Raw genomic sequence first — 21,111 nt, 5'->3', positions numbered from 1 at the left:
AAAGATAGAATACTACAGAAAAGAAAAATTTGCCAAAGACCAACGAAAGATTATCTATCCAAAAGAACTGTGGGAAAAGCCCTATATCATGAAAAGATTAGATGGGGAGGGAGACAAAGGGCCTCCCATTATTACTAAGTGCCTACTGTGTCCTAGTCCTGTGCTAGATATTTTGCCATCAGAGTTCACTTGCTCTTCCCACCACTCTGTGAAGATTAGGAAGAATTCTATTTCACAAGCAAGAAAACTAAGATGGTGGCAGATGAAGGGATTTGTCCACAATCACCCAGCCAGTGGGGTATGATTTGAACCCAGGCCAGTCCGATGCTAAAGTCCACATTTTTTCAATACACCACACTGCCTTCCACTGCAACACGACTGGCAGAATTATATTTTCTGCATCCTTTGATTAAAATGAAGCACACAATAATATCTGGCATTCTTGTCCAAACAATATTAAGGCTAATGTTAGGGATTCATTAAATAGTCACTCAACAGCCATTCATAGGAGCACTCACTCTGTGCCAGGTATGAGCTAGGAACACAAAGTTGAACAAATGGTCCCAAATTTCATGCAACTCTAGGAGAAATAACATGTCTTGGTGTCGCCATTAAGGATCATCCATATTCTTGGGAGTGTGGGACACATTTGTGTCATCTGGTTTGAAATGGCAAAATAGCAAGCTCTCTTAGGAACTGAGTGATTCTGGATGGCTAAGTTTCTGGATAGCTGAGAATTTACTCTGTTAAGCAACAGATCTTCGATTTCACAATTTTTATTACTTAATCATTTCTCAATGCTTTGTCAATTCTCCCAGGGCATTCTGAGCTCCAAAGTCTGAGATCTTATAATCCCCATTCTCAGTGATTCCCCTTTACTATTATAGCCAATGGATGGATGGGTAGATAGATGGATGGGAGAGAATAAGGTCTTTATAACAAGTATTTCACATGAGAAATTCTGAACTCAAGCACTTTCCAATCTTTCTTAAAGAGCTCTTTAAATTTGTTTGTTTGTTTGTTTTTAAGGAACAACACGATTTAAACTTCTCTTGAGGGCTGGGTCATTATTAGCATTCTGTTATGAGAAAAATAATGTGCTATGATTCAGAAAACCAAGTAACCTTGGGCAAATCGTTGCATATATTAGGAACCTTAGACTGCTCATTTTTAAAATGAAGGAGCTGAGCTAGAATTCTCTGAGGACTTTTCCAGCTCCATAATTGTATAACTCTTTGAACAATAAAATTAGTTACTATAATGGTCGATTCAAACAAAACTATCCTTCTCCAGAGCCTTGTGCAGCATGTGAATTCGTTTGGCTGTGTTCTCCGCAGTCCGAGATTAACATGGTTTTTGAGTTCTTGAGTCCAGGATTTATAGTTTTTACTATTGCCAACCTAACTTTCAGCTCTCCCGCTTTCTCATTTTAACTTGTAACCTGTAATCTCCTTCAACTTAAAAAAACAAACAAACAAAAAACAGGCTTAATGAAAAGGAATGGAACCTACATTTATGAGTACCTTCCAAGTGACAAAATATACATTACTTCAATTAATTTAATCTGTATAACACTGCAGATAGGTATTATCTCATTTAATACATGTGGAAACCCAAGATCAGAGTTGTCCAAGACTGTCAGTGGCAGAGCTAGGAGTCAAAGCCAGGTTGATGTATCCAAGGCCCACAGTGCCGTGTAGTAGAACAGGGAGTAAATTAAAAGTCCTCAGCCTTGAAGTCAGAATCTAGGAACTCTAATGGTTACATAAACTAAGCTTAGCTTATTGCATTTACATGAAGTTTAAGACATTCATTTTATCTCTTCTTTGTAGAGAAGGGCTTTATTTTTTTTTTAAATAATAAATGCTATTTTTCTAAGCACTTTTTAACTTAGCTTATTTTATATAAAACCCAGGAGGCCTTTAGGTAGTTATCAAATGGGCAAGGATGCCAAAAAGCTTAGTGCTAGCTAGGTAAGAAATTAATTTATATGTATTATTAAAACTGGTGAATCATGTATTAAACATTGAAGGGAAAAAATTAAACCCTTTACCAAATTTTACTACTTTTCTCTTAACTAAGGTCATTAAATATAACTATATATTTGAAAAGACTGAAAACTCAGTAAGGTTTAACTATCAGGGCTGCTGCATAAATAACGCTCAAGAATCCAGCTTCATGTTTTAGAATCTACTGGGATGGAACTGATAAACAGCAATTATGTCACATTCTTTCCTTAAACAGTGTCTCTGGAAGCACCCAAATCTTTTCATGTTGGCGCTCATTCTGAGCTCCAGAAATCTCAGTTCTTGCTTCCCCCTCACTGCGGATGAATAGCTGTATTCTACTGAATCTCCAAGTACAGTTTATGGGCAAATGAAAGACTCTATTGCCAAGTACTCTGTCATCATAAATAATCTGAAGTCAAGCATTTCTTGTGAGGCTGCCTATGAACTAAGTTAACTAAATTTCTCTAGCCAACAAATACTTTCTCATATTTGCAGGTCAAATGCCAGGGAATTTAATAATCTTCTGCTGAATCTACACTTTGGAGTATCAATAAGTGATGGATAATTCTAGATCCACGTTCCTTTGTTGTCAGGCCCCACATATACGATTAAGTGAATGTTGCACTAATTGAATGATAACATTACCATAAAAGAAAAGGCTTACTAAAATAAGCAGACACTATGAACTGGTTGCCAGGGGGCATATGCAGCCTCAGACCTGCTGGGAACTGATAAAAATGGCTTGAGAGCTTCTGGTTTGTTCAGTGGATGGATGTTCACTAAGTCACACCCCCGGGCTCTGCAGACCACAAACCAAAAGAAGTACTGCTAGCGCACAGAGTTGAACTTCTCAGAATCAGTGTTTTCATAACACCTGGTTGCCTCTGGGATTTTCATTGATTAAATATTCCCTTCAAGACCCCTTGGTAGTCAGAAGGTCAAAAAATGTACAAATGTAACTTGTAAAGTTTGCAACAGTCGCTCCCTCTCATGACAGTAATAATGGTCACCATCATGGGTAGTGGATGAGATAGACTGAGGCCAAGTCCAAACTCAGGAGGGCTGGGTGGTAATAATGAGAACCAGGTGAGCTTGCAGGGACTGGGGGAGAGTCAGGGACTCAGGGAGTGTGGCTTTAGAGGGTTGGCATCTGAGTGAGGGAATGAGAGGAAGCCAAAAAGACATGAGGCATGGCAAAGAGGTGAGAAAAACAGCATGAGGCTACAGTGAAGCTGGACAGTAAAAACAGGCTGGTGTGCTGACGTTGACAGCTCTCTTCAGCTCACACGCAAGAACAGGAAAGACTGTGGAGAAGGGTGCTCCAGGCTGGCCCATCTGAGGTCACAGAAGGTGAAGGGGATTGGGGGTGAAAGTGGAATAGCTGACCGCACAGATCCAGACAGGACGTTGGAGTATACAGCCAAGGACAAAAGGACCAGGGAAGGAGGAGATGTCAATCAACAGAAGGGCACAGGGAGGATAAGGAAAGGTTCTGACAGGTGGGAGGCAGAGGTGGCAAGCCAGGAGGTGAGAGGCAGAGTGAGAAGGCCTCCAGCTCTCCGTGCTTTACTTTACGTGCCCACTAAGCAGTCTGACTCTGTAGTCTCTGCTCCCTCAGCTTTTAAGATATTCAAGAGAATAGGCCATCCTCTGATGCTCCAGGCCACACACCAGGCAGATGTAATTGAACATCTTCACGGCCAAATGCCAACGGTACAGCCCTACTCCAGTACTAACGTTATCAGTGCTCAGAATAACTGCCTTCTTTGGGGACATCACCGAAGTCTGAATGTCTCTGTACATCCTCCGTCTCACACACACTCTCCCCACCTAGTTTTCTTTCACAAACCTTCTTCCTCTCTAGTAACCACTCATGTCTGTCCTCTTCCGGGTCTCATCTCTCTCACCCAGCTGTGTGCACTTTTGCACCGGCCTTGCAGCATCCAGTGACTTCCTTTCTCATTCTTGCAAAAGCCTCGCTCCAGGGTCAAATCTGCTTTCTCCCAGCCCCTCAAAAGCAGAAACTCTGTGTAATGTATCTTTCTGCTTTCAGTGCCTCGCACGGAAGAGGAGGTACTAGACAAAGGTCTATGGAAAGGAGAGCTATACCATGGGCCAGGCACACACATAATCCATTCTGTGATGTTAACGTCATGCCCTGAACATCAGCAAATTAACAATGCATCCAAAAAAGCATCACCCACCTACCAAACATTTGCCACGCCCATCACTCTGACTCAAGTCTCCCTTCCCATCCCCGCGTTTTATAAGGGCATGTCTGAGGTAAAATCCGTGCTGTGTAGCCTAAAAGCAACACAGGGTCAGGGGTTGAGTTTTATTCACCTTTGAATCCTCAGCATCTACTACAAAGCCCAATATTTAGCAGACAAATGGATAATTTGATGAATCAATCAACCATATGCACAAATTTCCATGAAAACAGAACCAAGCAGAAAGCAGAAGAGCTTTGAAACTACCAAAAATCCAATAATCCACAAACTAGATAATCAGACTCTAAAATAACTGAAATCTGGTTTCATTATTTTAGATGTTTCTATTTTAAATACAGCAAACTTCAGTGCAAAATAATAATGTCATTTTACATTTGCAGAACAGGCTTTGCTTTCTCCAAGCATGTTCCCAGTCATTGGCTCATGCAATTCACCATCTATCAGCTGAGCTTGGTAGCAGGAATGGGAAACCTCACTGAATTTAGAATTAGGACAATTGGACTCAAGTCCTGTCTTTACCACTTCCTATCCGTGACCTTGAGAAAAGTCCTTTAGCCAGTGCACATCTCAGCTTCCTTCTCTGTAGAGCAGAGATAAGACCTTGTTCTTCCTGCCTCTTATGAGGATCAAGGAGGTGGGGGGAGAAGGAAGGAAATAAAATCTTGCCGAATACCTACTATGCCCAGGCATTTTACATATATTATTGAATTCTCACCACATCCTGCAAAGTAGATTTTACTATTTCTTGCCTATTATAGGAGGAAACTGAGACTCAGCAAGGAAACTAACAATTCTATGACCTTGGGAAAGTTAAGTACCAGAGCTGGGATTTAAACATTTCTGGCTTGTCCCAAAGCTCTTCTCATGAAAGGTGATGCCTCCTAGCGGGGGAAGGGTAAGCTGGGACAAAGTGAGAGAGCGGCACGGACATATATACACCACCAAATGTAAAATAGATAGCTAGTGGGAAGAAGCCGCATAGCACAGGGAGATCAGCTCAGGTGCTCTGTGACCACCTAGCGGGGTGGGATAGGGAGGGTGGGAGGGAGACGCAAGAGGGAGGGGATATGGGAATATATGTATACATAGAGCTGATTCACTTTGTTATACAGCAGAAACTAACACAACATTGTAAAGTAATTATACTCCAATAAAGATGTTAAAAAAAAAAAGGTAATACCTCCTAAGTGAGATCTAAATATGTGTAAAAAATTTAGCTGCTTTTTAGCACATTGCCGTATATGTTAAGTATTTTCTGTCATTGCTGTAAGTATGGAAGGTGGAGACAAAGAGAAGCAGGTATTTGCTAAGGTCACATGTCAGGGACAGAGCTGGGACTAGAACCTGGGTCTCCTGACTCCTGGCCTGAAGTCTTTTCATTAAACCACACCCCCAGGAAAAGGCTCCTGACTTAGTGGGCACAGAGGCATGATGCTTGTTTATTCAGGCCAGCTGTTCCAGACCTATTTTAAGACAAGCACTTTGAAAATCATGGAAGGTGAGTATCAAGTGTTTCATTAAATATTCCATATTAATTGACCCTTTAAGGGCACTCCCCTGTGAGCAGCATATGCTGCCGGCTTCCTGTTAAGCAAACCACTCAAAAGCTGACTACACGTCTTGCAACACATATTTTGAAAGCACATTCAGATAGCAGCATAAAATACAATTCTAAAATAGTTTTTCCATGAAATTCAGAAGTAGCTGCTTCCTTCACTTTTCATGGTTCTGTCCTGTAAATGCTTGAGACGGGGAAAGGCAGAATGTGAATTTGTGACTGTCCTTAATATCATTCAGGGTCTGTGTTAACAGGGGAAAAAAGAGTGGGATATAGCATTCCAATTAACAGCTAACAATAGATGCCTGTGAATTTACAAGAAGAATGATTATAATACATAAAAGAAAAAAAAAGACAATCACTTGAAAACATGCCATTTAAAACAATGGTGTTCCTGTTGCCCAGGGAAATGCAAGCAGTCCTGACCCTGCTCAAGAGTAGGGCATTAAACTATGTGCTCGAGACCAGCTGTCACGAGGCACAGTGTTAAAAGGCCGAAAGGGACCAGCATACACTCATTTTCTCCTTTCCTTTCGTTAACTTTCCTTAGTTTTTCTATCTGCTTTTTTCCTTTCCCCACTGCATACCTGTCAAAAGCCTATCTCCCATTTCATACTGATTTGTGTGATAAATGTGTATAAAACCATCCAGTTGGTACATTCAATACCCTAAACCAAAATTATTACTCAATATCCAACTCAGTGTGGAGGTGCTATAATCAACAGCTACAAAACCAATGACAGCGTTCCTCCACAGGAATGCCACGAGAGCAAAAGAGAGTGAAAAAAAAAGTCCTCACAGTTCACATTCAGATATGCCAACAGCCTTGTAGATGGGAACTCAGTTCGCTATAAATGTTTTAATTCTCATCTTGCCTCTACCACTACTTGTTAGTACAAGTTACTAACTCCTCTTAGCCTTGGAGAGTATCGCGGGGATGAATATCAGTGCCCGTCTCATGGTGTTGTGATGACTGGATGACATAATGCAAGGAAGGTGTTAACACACTGCCTGCAGAAACAGTAGTAATAATTGTAGTAAAAGTAGTAAACATTTATTGAGCATTTGTTATGTGCCAAGCATAGGGATAATTAGTTCATTTAGTCCTCACAACCACTCCAGGAGGTAGGTTCTTTCATCACGCCTGCTTTTGAGATATAAAGAAGTTGAAGAACAGACAGGTTCAGGCACTTTCTGGAAGTCACTCAGGTGGTGAGTAGCAGAGTAATGTTATCTGCTATTATTAGTAATGCCACTTAAAGAACAGATGTTTTGGGTTTTTAATGACAGTGCTTAGCACATCTTATTAAATTTTATATAGGTGTGTTTGACAAGGTAGTAAACTAAGAGTTATCATTTTCAGTAAGTTTCATTAATGCCTACTTATGTATGCATGTTTCGTATGAGTCCCTGGGTCAGATTCTAGAGATGTATATAAATGAAAAAGCCTATGATAGCCTCAAGCAGGTCACAGCCTGGAAGAGAGAGAGATAAGAAAAAGATTGCAAAAACAGTGTACGGAATGCTGCCCTCCACCCACGTACACTATACAGCGTGGCACAAAGTAGCAAGTGACCAGCCACACCTGCGGAAGGAGTTAGGCAGCCCTCACTGCAAAGGGCCCTTGAACCAAGTCCTCCTTCAGACTAATGAGAAAGGACCCTTCAAGTAGAGAAATAGGCAAATGCGATAGCAGCATAGTTCATTTGAGAAGCCACGAAAAGGTCAGGAGCACACAGTTGAAAGAGCTTTGAGACATGAAGCAGGACCAGCCCACGGGTCCCTGAAATGCTTACCAAGGAGCTTGGATTTTATCCCATGGTCCATGGGAACAGTTATAAGGATGTTATGCTGACCTGCCCCAGTAGTTCAGGTCAAACTTCAGGAGTCCTTAGTCATTCTCCATCATACCCAACGCTCATCAGCAAGTCTTTGTGGCTCTACCTTGAAAACGTATCCCGTGCATGCAAACAAAAAGATCCAGGAGAGAACGGAAGATGTAGGAAAGCACAGAGATAGAGTGAAGGAGGAACTGGCCTTTGCTAGGAGCATTGATAATTCACCCACAGAAGAGGACAGAAAGCATCGTCTACGGGCAAGATGCGGGAAGGTGGGCGCCTGAGGAAGCTCTCCTGACTGTGTCTGTTTTCTCGGTGGAATAGGAAGCAAGATCACCAGTTGAGAGGGAGAATGAAGATGCAGGTTCAAGAAGAAAAGATACCAGACAGGCATCTGGGAGAGCAGAAATTGGATGGTCTAGGGCAGTTTTCAAATTGGTCTCAGTATCCCTTTACACTCCTAAAAAATTAATGAGTAAGAGTCCTCAGCAGCTTTTCTTTATAGGGGTTATATCTATCAACACCTAATATACTAGAATTCTAAAATGAGAAATCTTTAAAACATACACAAACACACAATCACAGGTCAGCAGCATGTAGCTTTGGGAAAACACTATACGCTCGTGGGAAAGGAAGAGTGAGAAAAGGCAAACAGTGTCTTAATAATATTATTAAAAGAATGTGCGACCTTAGGGAACCCCTAAAAGCATTTTAGGGACTATCAGAGGCCCCCAGATCACACTTTAAGAATGTCTGGTCTAGAGACATGTACTCAGATGGCTGGGTTGCCTGAGGCGCCCACCTGAGGTTAGGGATCGTGAATTTAAAGTGAGAGCACTCAGGTGGTATGCGTTTTCCTCCACCGGTCAGGTTCAGCAGCTGAATTGCAGGCAGGGAGTAAGTAGAGAGTTGGATTTAACCAGGGTTATATTTTACCCAAATGAGTATCACCAACCAAGAGAAGCTAAGGAAGTAACTATAATGACCGTGGTATTTAAGCTGAGTAGGAGGGAAATGAAGACACGAAGGCAGTGAAGAGGTGGTGGGACCAACAGTTCAAAAGATTGTTGAATTTTAGGTATTAGTAGAATAATCCAGAAAGGAAGAATTAGTAAGAGAGTAGGATGCTTGAAACAGAATACGGAAGGTAACTAGTAACAACTTCAAACTCAACGTCCAAAACTGATGGTGCCCCTTCCCTTTGACATCTGTACCTCCTCTCTATTCCCCTAGTCACCCAAGCCTGAAACCTGAGGCTCATCCTCGATACTTTCCACTAGTTCTGCACCTAAGAGGTCCCAAAGTCTGGTGCATTACAACTCTTCATTCTCTCTCATCTTTCTCATTCCTTCCTATGCTTCCACTCCCACCCCTTCTCTGGCCTCGCATCCACTGGCCTCCTCCTCCCCTAACTGAGCTTCAGCAGGAGTCTTTCTCATGCCCAGCTCCACCCCATCCAATTCATCCTTCACTCTGCTGTCGCTGAACTTTCCACAGTGAACTCTGATCACGTGATTCTCATCCCTCCATCCAAGCAGTCACTGTAACCACAGAGGTGGGGGCATAAAACAGGCAGATATAGGCTGTCACCATGAACATGCGGTCCATCAGGGTATGAAAAGGAGGTAACGCCACAGTGTCATGAGATGATACAGGGAAGAGGATACGAAAAAAGGCAACGAAGGAGAAAACTCTAAAATTCTTAAGGTATGTTTAAAGAGAAGCCAGCAAAGGAAGCTGAGAAGGAATACAAAAGGTACAAGAGGGACTTCCTGGTGGTCCAGTGGTTAAGAATCCGCCTTCCAATGCAGGGGGATGCGGGGTCGATCCCTGGTTGGGGAATTAAGATCCCACAGGCCGCAGGACAACTAAGCCAGCGTGCCGCTACTACTGAGCCCGCATGCCGCAACGAAGATCCCACGTGCTGCAACTAAGACCCCACGCAGCCAAATAAATAAATAAATAAATATTTAAAAGGTACGAGAGAACCAGGAGAGTATAGTGTGATGACAGTTAAGAGTTTCAGGACGGAAGGAAAAGTCAATAATGTAAATTGCCACTGTGAGTTTAAGAAAAATAATCTAAAAAGAGTACGTTGTATTTGAAAGTTAGGAAATCAGTGGTGATCTAGACTGGATCAATCCTATCTGCATTGCAAACATGATATAATTTTCCCCATCTTAAAAAAAAAGGCACTTGCTCATTTTGTTCACTCTGACAACCATGGGATTGCACCTCACCAATAAAGTTTCAGCACTTCAATCCTTTACCCCAGGCTCTGGTTCCTGGAGAGCCCAGGTTAAGCCATGAAGTATGCAGAAAGAACAAGTGCTTAAGATGCCTGAGCTACTTCACAGGAAAAGATCTTGATCGGTGTCAAGTTTAAATTTATGCTGGCCAAGAGAATAATCCAACAAATGGCAAAAAGGTTACTGACTCCTGAGAAGAAAGGTTAAATAATGACATTATTTTCTGAACCGACTGGCTAAAAATATAACTGGCACACCACTCTTTTTGGACAATGACAGCCTTTTTTCTCTCTTCTGTATAACCCAGTAATCTTCACACAGCAGTACCTGGGGCAGGGGTGGGGGGAGGGGGGATGATGCAGACACGCATTTGGGAAGCACACCTTAATGCTAAAACTCATATAATAATAGTTTTAAAATAATGTACAGTTATGTATAGCAGAAATAAAACTCTCTTTAACTTTAAGAAGTAGTAACAGCAATGAAAACCCAACTGTGTGTTAGGAGCTTGGAAGGAAATCCTGGGAACAAAAGTGATGAATTCTTTTAGAAATGCTGCATCACCAACACATGGTGCTCCGCAGAAAATACGCACTAAATATATTTCATTTATATTTTCTTATATACCACATATTTTTCCCACACATATGCATATATACAAGTGTGCCATATGACAAAATTTGTCTAAATCTTAAAAGAGTTCTTATAATCGGTATTAAATAAAAATGCTGTAAGATAAGAAAACCCTCTTGATCTCTTTTCCCCTACTAGCCACTACCCCATTTATCTGCTCTCTCCACAGCAAAATCACCCCCTAACACATGTCTATACTCGTGGTCTAGATCCTCTCCCATTCGCCCATCACACACCAAATCTGTTTTTGCCAAGGTCACCAAAGAACTTCATATTGCTTAATACAATATTCTATCTTCAATCTTTTTCCACTTGAAGAGCAGCATCTGACGTGTCTAATCACTCCTTCTAGAAACACTTTATTCACCTGGTTTGCTAGAACCATACTCTGTTGACTTCTCTCCTTCCCCGTGGCCATTCCCTCCCAACTCCTTACAGGTCCCCATCTCTCTACCCTTGACACATGGGCAGGCCCCATGGCTCACGCGTCTGATCTTTTCTTCCTACACTACTCCCTAGGTGATATCATCCAGTGCTGAGATTTTAAATACCACCTATACCCTGATGACTGCAAACCTTTCCTCTCCCATCTCCAATTTCTCCAGCTGCCTGCTCAGCATCTAGATGCCTGCTGGGCATTTCAGACATAACTAGCTCCAGACTGTCCTCCCCCTCTCCCTACCCCCAACCCCCAAAGCTCTTCTTCCTCCCATCTTCTCCATCTCAGTAAATGGCAACTCCATCAGTTCAATTCCTCAGGCCAGAAACCCTGGATTCATTCCTGGCTCCTCTCTTCTTTTCATACTGCTCATCTGATTCCATCAATAAACCCTGGCTGGCTTTATCTTCAAAATATACCTAGGGTTGGATTCCTTCTCACCACCTGCCCTGCTATCACTCTGGTCAGAGCCGCCATCACCACTTGCCCGAATGATGGCCTTAGCCTGACTCTTCCATCCTGGCTGCTCTGTGGTCTATTCTCAACATAGCAGCCAGAGTGACCCTGTTGAAAAGGTAAGTCAAGCCACGTGATTCCTATTTCACCCAGGGTGAACGTCCTTACAATGGCCCACAAGTCCTAAAAATCTGGCCCCCATTTTCCCTCTCACCTCATCCCTACGACCCCTTCCCACACTCACTGTCCTCCAGCCCACTGGCCTCTGGCTGTTCCTTCAGTTTACCCACCATTTAATTACCTCAAGACCTTGGTGTTCCCTCTGCCAGGAATTTTCTTCTTCCAAACATCCACATTCCTGCCTCCTCTCACTCCCTTCAGGTCCTGCTCAATTGGCATCTCCTGAGAGAAGCCTTTCTTGACTACCTTCCATAAAATCAAATCACATTTCCCTCTAGTCCCTTACCCAGGTCCATCTCTCTTCACAGCACATCACATTCTACAGCCATTTATTTATTTATTGTCCCCCACTAAAATATAAGTCCTTTTAGGGCAGGGACTCCATTGAGTTTGTTTACTGCTCCATGCCAGTGCCTACAACAGTGCCTGACACATAGTAGGAACAAACGTTTGTTCAAGGAACCCTTGAAACCTGAATAAGTCATTTTAAGAAAATTCGAAGTTTACCTACGCGGTACATAGTGGTCAGTAAATTTATCAAATGTGTTATTCCCATCCTATGACATAATATAAAGCAAAATTTAAAAGTACAAAATAGTAAGATTAAGATAATTTCATTGATGATACATCCATGGTTAATTATAGGCATTTATGGAGAACTTCTTAACCACCAAAAGTGACATCAAACCCACAACCCACAGTCTTCCACGTTGCACTCCCAGTACAACTAGTACAGGAAGGCTCTTCTCTTCCCATGTCATGTATGTGCTTGGTATCCTAGCTAGAACACTGTTTCAGATGAAAAATAAATCTGTCTACTATATACAGAGACCAGATTTCACGGATTGTGTGGATTTTCATGGATCATCTGGGTTTTATTCCATTTTTTTCTTTATAATAAAAGGAATATGTTAAATGTGTAACTAAATGTGATTAGTGTTTACCACCTTAACTGATAAAAACAAATCTAAATCAGGGTTACAAAAAAAAGGACCTATTTTGAACTAAAGAAGATTGTCCTCTTACCAACATAGCAAGACCCAAAAAAAGGCTGATGTCCACAGCCAAAAAGAACAATTACTAAGTAAGAGAATCGGGGTCCCATTTCTAATTTTATTTTGGAGGACAATTGATTAACTTAAGACTCCAAGATTCAAACCTAAAATTGTTTAATTATTTGCAGGGTTATTATTTTTTAACACAAACAAGGCAGAAGGCTAACAGAGTGGAATAAATCCCACTCATTGGAGGTACACACTCTTATTAAAAGAGGCTATTCATAACCTCTTTCTGAAAACTTAAAAACAATAAGACATCTATACGCTAAAATTTTTTGTGTCAACATCTGTTCATAACAGTCTCAAATACCACAAAACTCTGAAGTGAGAGCCTCCGGTTTTTTCCTGGCTCAGAAGATCAGGTGCTAAAAGGAAATCGTTTATTTCAAGTTAATATCTTCAACAGAACCTAAGCTGGATGGACAGAATGAGTCTTCGACGTGGGAAAAGCCACACATACTAGTAATGACAGCTCTAAATTCAGAAGAGTAAAGTCTGCTGGGGCGTATGTCAGGGTTTCACTGGGTTATTAGGTTATTCACTATATAGTATGGATAGAGCTCATGGCACAGAAGCCTTATAACCGGAAGCAGCCAGAACCTTCACCAAGAAAGATATGAGTAGTTAGAGGCAGAAATAGAGATGTCAGCCCAAAGGAACTTGTAGACCTTGCAACCGTTTTAAAATTTTGATTATAACCTATTACTCTTAATGTGACAATAGCAGAAAAAAAATGTCTTAAGTAATTTTGCTAATAGTGAACACCTATTAAGTGCATAGTATCTGTTGGTCACTGTAGGCATGGTAAATACATCAATGAAGTATTTAATGAAAACATGCACTAAATCTCATTTAAGGATTTAAGGACAACTCTATAATACAAGCTCACCTGTCCAGCACTCAGCTGTTCAGAAACCTTATCTCTCTGCAATGTGGCCAAGAATCAAGAAGGCAACAAAAAGAGACATCACCATATTCAGGTACTAACTTTCCACGGTTCACTTGTGGGAGAAGCCCGCACTCACAGAAAATTACTGCATTGAATTTGGAACCAGAAAGCTTAGGGTTAAGAGCCCAAAAGCACAATAGCCTAAGGAAGGTCATTCAGCTGTTTAGTTCATTATAACCTGGTGGCTTATATGATAGAGCAGTGTAATAATTCCTTTAGGGCAAGGATCCTGAGGTGTTCATTGTGGTACTCCCAGTAGGGAATAGAGTTCTTAGAGCAGCATATGTGCTCAATTTTCATTAATGATGCTTATAATGACAATCCTTTGTCAACAAAACGATTAAATTACATCTACTATATTCTACAAGGGGAAGAAAGAGCAAAAAAAATTTGAAAAAAATTTCATCCATTGTTACAATTCAAGTAAAGGTTAGAAGCTTGAAATAGGGAGATTCTCAGCTGTCCAGAATACTTCATTATTGAGAACAACTTACTGAACAGCCCCTAGGGGTTCCGGGCAACTGAAGTTTCAGGACATGAGCACAGTACTGTACTCCCTGCTGGTGGGCCAAGGCATCCTGAGGCCATAGGCCAGGTGGAAAATGGGAATCTGCAGACTGGATAATCACCTGCAGCTTCCTACAGAACTCTGTTGAGAGCAGCAACTCCCAGCTTAATGGAAATGTCTGTTAAACCCTTGGGCAGGATATCCTGAATTGGGACAACACTTAAGTGGTCCGTAGAGTTAGCAGTCACCACCCAGGCTCATGGGAGAGTACAAAATAAATTATCTCACTTCTAAAACCATATGGCTCTCACCACTTAACAAGCCTGTTCTTTCTTGGGGACCACTTATCAGCAGGTTGAAGGTAGGCAGGCAAGGGATGCAGAATTTGAGGTGCAGAGAGGCCCTGATGAAACGCTGACATCAAGAAGAGAGGAATGTGTGTGCCCTAACTTTAGAAACATAGTTATTCGTTATATAAAGTCAGTTCCGCTGTAAAAGGCACTGTTCTGGTTGCTAAATAGCTGAGGCTCTGTATCATTCAGGATTAGTGGTAAAGTGTGTCATGGAAGGCACTGTTTCCTCTCCCTTGTAAGTTGAAAGTGGTTTTTTACATTCTGAAAGAGAAAACAGATGTATTGACTTGTGTTTAACAGCTTTCTGCATGCAAACTTTCTGACGGGACCAAGAAACTACCATTCCACTGAGTTGAGACTTTTGAGTTTACTCTAGGGTGCACGCAGCCTTCCGGAGTTGCATTTTTTTAACCCCTCAAAGAGGCACCTCCAGGAAAGGCTCCAGACACAGGAGCCAAGAGTGCACCACACCACCTGAGCAACCACCAAATGAAGGAAAGCGGAATCTGGAGCGAAACTTCTCGTTTCCTGTCGCTGCTGGGAGAGACTAGGCTTGCTCCTTCTCACATGGCTTAAACCTAGCTATAAACCCAACCATGTAGCTTGCCAGCTGGCCACAAGCTCAGGGGGCTTTCGGGGCAGCCGCCTTGTTGTGCTCCCTTTTCCGCCCTTTGGTCAGTGTCATTCCTGTACAGATAACGGTACCGGAACGCCCTCCACTTCCTAGAGTCCTCTTTATGTCATGGTTCCGCTTTCAAGAAAACATGGGGACGAAACGCAAAGCAAAAGAACAGACTAAAGGCAAAATTACCCCCATCAGCTCCTTTCATGCCTCTCCATCGTTACTATAAAAGAGCTGGATCAAATTCCTTTCGTTGCCTCCCGCCACACACACGCGCGCGCACACAAACACACACACACACAGGTAGGTGCAGGGCACCCTAAGACAGCTTGTTCCCGCCTCACAGAAAGCCCTTACGAAATCCTCATACCGTCTCAGGACGCAGGGCCCTAGCCTTCAGCTAAAGAGCTAAACCATCTCAAGCCAAGGTACAAGAAGCCGAAGTGGTCCGCAAAGCAGAAGGCTGCGAGGCAGGGGAAACCGAACGCACCTAGATGTTTGCATTTACACAAAGAAATTACCCGGCTGATTAATGCGATTTGCCGGCTGGAGGCGGAGGCGCCCGCGCCGGCCTCCTTACCTGGGACATCTGCGGCCTCAGGTTGATCTCCTTCAGGTTGATGGAGTGCGCCCGGAGGTTGTTGAGCAGCTGGCAGAGCAGGACTCCATCGCGGAGGGTCTGAGCCAGGTCGAACACCTGCGCCGAGTCCCAGGTCACCCGGTGGTTGGCGGGCAGCACCTTGCAGTGGATGAGCCACAGCGCGCACTGCTTCCACGGCTCCATGCCCGACGGCTCCGGGACGCTGCCGGGCAGGGGCAGGCGGCGAGGATGCAGCGGCGGCCGCCGCGGTTCCTCCGCCTCCCCGACGCCAGCCGCGGTCGGCCCGTTTCCTGCAACTGTACGACTGTGCGAGAGAGCAGGAGCCGCGGCAGGCGGACGGGGTGCCCCGCGCGGGTCTTGGTTCCGGTCTCGGCCCGGGTCCACCGCCGCCCGACCGCCGCTGCAAGCGAGTCCCGCGCGCTCTTCGTGCGCCCCGGCCGGCTCGGCGGCGGCGACCGAGCACAGGCTTCCTACTCGCGAGCCCGGCGCCGGGCGACTGAGCATGCCCAGCGCGCCGGCCAGTCTCGCTGCCGTCTGCGAATCCCCAGAGGCGCGGGTGGGAGAGCGCGCGCCGCCCTGGCCTGGGGTCGGCGGCCCGGGCGGGGAAGGGGAGGGGAGAGGGGCGGTGGCGGCCAAGGGGATCCCAGGGCCCCCGCCTACCACGAGCCCTCAGGTTGGCGGAGCTCACCCAGCTCCAGGCGCCCGGGGATCTTCTCTCCGGACGCCTCCCCGGTTTGGGGAGAGCGCGTCTGAACAATGTAGTCCGGTGGGGGCTCCTGTTAGGACCTCCTAAACGGCAATGACAGTTTTTAAAGGGTCCGAGAGGTGCCAAGGATTAATTGGGGCATCCGTACTCCCCAGAGAAATGGAAAGAAAGAAAAAAAAAGGCAAAGGGCATGTTGAGAACGCAACGCTTAAAGTTACAGAGATCTTTACCCCCTCACCCCCTTCCACCCTCTAAATTCTCTTCCCACAGATAGTTCCTGTACCTCCAAGTTAGTTGCTCGTAAAGATGTTTTGGCACCTTAAAGTGAGTGTGTGGAGACGCCTGCTTGAAACCCTTCCCCGCCCCCCCTCCACAAGCCTATTTCGACGCGAGGTGTTTTTCACTTAGAGATAGTTTCCTTCTGCCCTCTCAGGCTCGGAACTGTTCGGCGTCGCAGTCCGAGCCCTTCAGCTGACAGCCCAAAAACCTGCCGGGGAGAAATAGGCCTGTGAAACGCCCACGGAGCCACGGCGGCCACACTGCGCATGCGCCGGCGACGGGCCCGGGTTTGAGCGCAATTAATCTCAGTCCTCAGCTGCACCGGTTGGGCTAAGCTTTGGGACCCTTAGTGGAACATGACCCCAGAACTCTAGTGCTGGATGAGCAGCGCATTCTCATTTCTTAAATTTGGGGGGGGGGGACTCCTAACTGCCCCTTTTACTCCCACTGCCCCTCAAAACCAAAAATAGTGTTTAAATTATTTATCGCAAAATATTGCCACATTGAACTCTTGCTGCTCTCTGTAAATGTGGTCCTGGGTCACCGTTTAGAGATATATTCTTTTAAATTTTGAAAATAAAAATAAAATATGAAATCACTTAGGATTTTAGATCATTTTTTATTGTACTATTACATTACTGTAGCTCAAATTTTCTATTGTGAACCATATTAATCTTATAAGCGGGTCAAAATGTTATTTTTAAAAGTATATCTGATCTGTTAAGCACAGAGGCTGCGTCCTTTCCCACTAGCCTGTGACAAGCGTAGCACACTGTGCACTGAGCATTAAACAATAAATCAGCCTGAGGATTTCCTTTCCTCACGCTGATCCTTCCCCAGCAACTTCCTCGTGTTCAAACCAGATTGCATCAATGGTACAATGTTTCCTAACCTGTAATTTTGGCAAATAAATCATACAAAACTTTTTTGCTGTACACCTGAAACGAACAGCATTGTAAGTCAACTATACTCCAATATAAAATAAAAATTAAATTTAAAAAATAAAATAAACTTTACATATGATCTTTAGAAACAAAATCTAACACAACTGAATCACTATGTAATACAAGGTCCTGCATAAAGAGAAATCAAATTAGCAAAGAAGTTTCATAAAAAAGGAAGGAATAGTCAACAAAAATATAAATTTTGTTTCAGGTAGCATCAGATCACCTTTGGGGGTTGTAAGACACTTCCAAAGCCCAAATGATATGTATCAGGAGGCAGATCTGGGTTTAGAGTCTGATCATGGCAAGTTTCTAGCAACATGACATGGGGGAAATGATCTAATTCCTCTAACCTTCAGTTTCCACATATGTAAAATGGGAAAAATAATATTCACCTCATAGTGTTGGTGTGAGGATCAAATGATACAGTGCCTTGCTAGTCAAGATGCAGTTTATGGACTGACAGCATCACCCAGGAGCTTGTTAGAAATGTGGACTCTTGGGTCCTACCTCCACACTGAATGAATCAAAACCTACATTTTAAAAAGATCCCCAGGTGACATATATTTACACTAAAGTCTGAGAAGCACTGATATAATGCCAAGATATGCGATGCCTATCACTTAGTGAGAACTCTATAAACATTAATCAATAGCTTTTAGTTCACAAAAAGGCAGCAATGACCTACTAAATTCTATTTAACGTTTTATAATTTATATATATTACATATGACATATAATATATACATTAAAAATATAACTTCAAAACATAATATCTCTCAAGTACAGTAAGCCAGAGAGTGGAGAGAAGGGCAACAGGAAAATATAAGGAAGGCCTAGAAGAGAAGGAGGCTGGTGGAAGTGCAGGCATCTTCAAGTAAACAAGGAGCTCAGTGGCAAAAGTTGAGTCATGTGCAAGACAGTGTCAGAAATTCATATGAGAACAAAAATGGCAATGGGCTTTTTTGAGCTGTCATCTGTGGTCCTTCCCTTAAAACCTTACAACCTAATGACAATGATAAGTTGAGTGATAGGGTACTAAGTTCTGTCAGTGGTACCTCCTTGTCATTCCAGGGCCCCAGTGTTCCAATGAAAGCCATTCTTGCACACATGACCTGAGACTCAGGACACAGTGGTCCCACTGCCCTGCAGGCCTATGCGAGCACCTGAAGCACATCCACACTCTACCATTTCCTGAATGCCAAGCCCTCTATTGAGTGCTTCACGTACATTATCTGCAAGTTAGAGGAAATCACCACCACCACCACTATAGATGAAGAACCAAGATCAAAGGCATTGATCACCTTGCTCCCGGTGACAAAGCTCAGTAACAGCCTGAGTTTCATTGGCCTCCACAGCTATGCTGTTTCTGTTCGAAACTGCTGCCCATTGTAATAATCACCTTAGCAAGTTTAATTACTGGTTTAAATGTCTTTCTCCCTGCTAGACTGAAACACCTTGAAGGCAGGAGCGATAACTTATTCATCTTCAAATTCCCAGAACCAACCCTGGTGCTTGGTGCAGCACAAGCACTCAATAAATATTAGTCGAGGGAGTAAATGAACGAACAAATGCGCTATGTTGCCCGTTTTTACTCCTTCGGTTCTCTCTTCCTGGTAGAGCAAAAAGATCAGGAATTATTCACACCAGTATTTGTTTCACCAGGTATCAGGGCCCCATGAAAGGAAGGTCCGTTGCTTCCTGTGTGTCTCGTTAGCATTTCTGGACCCTCCAGCATAGCAGGCAACCTGCTCCTCTCCAGCATGGCTCTGCGGTTTGGATCATTGCCTCAGCCCTACACTTTATACAAAAGGGAAATGTGATGGGTGGCATCCCGAGCTGCAGGAAAGACAATAAATGATGGATGTCACATTCTAGGTCTCTTTCCATGTTCAAAATTACACCATAATCAGAAAAGTAAGGATTAGAAAATTCACTAGATTATGCCTCAGTCCTAATGTACCAAATGACTGAAGTAAAGCTGGTGAGCGCCACGTAAATCCACTGTTCGCTAGAATCTGTGTTGTTGCTCAATCCTTACTATTTTTTCTTCTTATTCTTTCAACTCCTAAGTTTAGAAAAGCACTAAGATTTATCTACCACCAAGAAATTGAGAAACCCAAATTTCTTATTCCTTATTTATTTCTTAATTTATGACACAAAAGAGGTACATCATTTTGAAGCATATTGAAGATAAATCAGTATAAGAAAGAATTAAAAACACAAAAAAATAAATATTGTATGCTACAAACTGAAGTCCACTTCTCCGTCTGTTAGGTTAATTTTCTTCAACTACAATCAAATGTTGGTTGGTTTCACATAAACATTAGGGATTCAGGCTTTAAGTTTCTAGTAATTTGATACTGCTTTAAATGTGAGAGAGTGGCATTGACATATATACACTACCAAATATAAAATAGCTAGTGGGAAGCAGCCGCATAGCACAGGCAGATCAGCTAGGTGCTTTGTGACCTAGAGGGGTGGGATAGGGAAGGAGGGAGGGAGACGCAAGAGGGAGGGGATACTGCGGATATATGTATACATATAGCTGATTCACTTTGTTATACAGCAGAAACTAACACAACATCGTAAAGCAATCATACTCCAATAAAGTTTTAAAAAATAAAAATAAAAACTGATGCAACAAAAATGAATAAATAAATAAATACCACAAAGCCGTTGTGAAGATAGGATGGGGGTAGATTGGGATTTCTATAACAATCATTCTTTTAATAAATGTTCCCAATTCAGTGTGAACTTAAAGATTTTTAGGTACAACTGAGCAGGATCTTTTTAGGATCTCAGGATATTTTTTCTCTTCTGACCTGTTTAAGTCCTGATAGTAATAAGAACAACAACAATGAAAATAATGTCCCTTTTCAAGATGTCACTTAGAATTCTAACAAAATAAATTTACGAGAAATAATTTATGACACAAACAGCTTCCAAAGAAGCAGCTTACAAAGGGCCATAAGAACATGACCCTAAGTCTTTTCGTTACAAGGGATGGACTAATTAGGTAACTAATGTGCAAATAAATGAAAATACAACTGTTCCCCCTTTCTCTGTGGGACACACACACACACACACACACACACACACACACACACAAAATGAGGCTCCAAAGGTTTAATTCACCAAGTTAATTGCACCTCAGCTGGGTCTTCTCAGAATCTGGTTCAATTACACATGCTGTACCCCTCAAGCTCTGCTTAGACATTCATCCATTGTTAAACATTAGCTGTGACTCATGTACACATTATGTTTTAAAGATGACTGAGAAGGTCGAACTTACAGGGAAAAGCTAAATAGTTATGTATTCCTGTGAGTAACTAAAGGTCTTAATCTAATTTGGGAAACATTTCAATTTCATTTGCATGTTGATATAAACAAACTGTCAAAGAGAGAGCTCTTCACACCGTGATGGTGAATATTAAAATCCAATGTAAGGAAACTTTTGTGGGAAGTCCTTGGAGCTCCTGTTTCCAAATTCTATGCA

The 21,111-nt window shown here is 42.8% G+C and overlaps 1 protein-coding gene across 1 annotated transcript in view; it reads right to left on the bottom strand.

Annotated features, from left to right (window-relative positions):
- VAV3 (vav guanine nucleotide exchange factor 3) overlaps positions 1-15,867 on the bottom strand; it is a 390,869-nt gene extending 375,002 nt beyond the window's left edge. The window contains exon 1 of the mRNA XM_060139483.1: positions 15,664-15,867. Within this exon, the coding sequence (XP_059995466.1) occupies positions 15,664-15,867 (204 nt within the window). The remainder of the gene's footprint in view (positions 1-15,663) is intronic.
- Positions 15,868-21,111: the final 5,244 nt, after the last annotated feature.

This window comes from Lagenorhynchus albirostris, chromosome 2 (genome assembly GCF_949774975.1).
Source record: "Lagenorhynchus albirostris chromosome 2, mLagAlb1.1, whole genome shotgun sequence".
Lineage (NCBI taxonomy): Eukaryota > Metazoa > Chordata > Mammalia > Artiodactyla > Delphinidae > Lagenorhynchus > Lagenorhynchus albirostris.
Note: the sequence above shows the minus strand (reverse complement) of the source record. Positions and strands in the feature narration are given on the sequence as shown.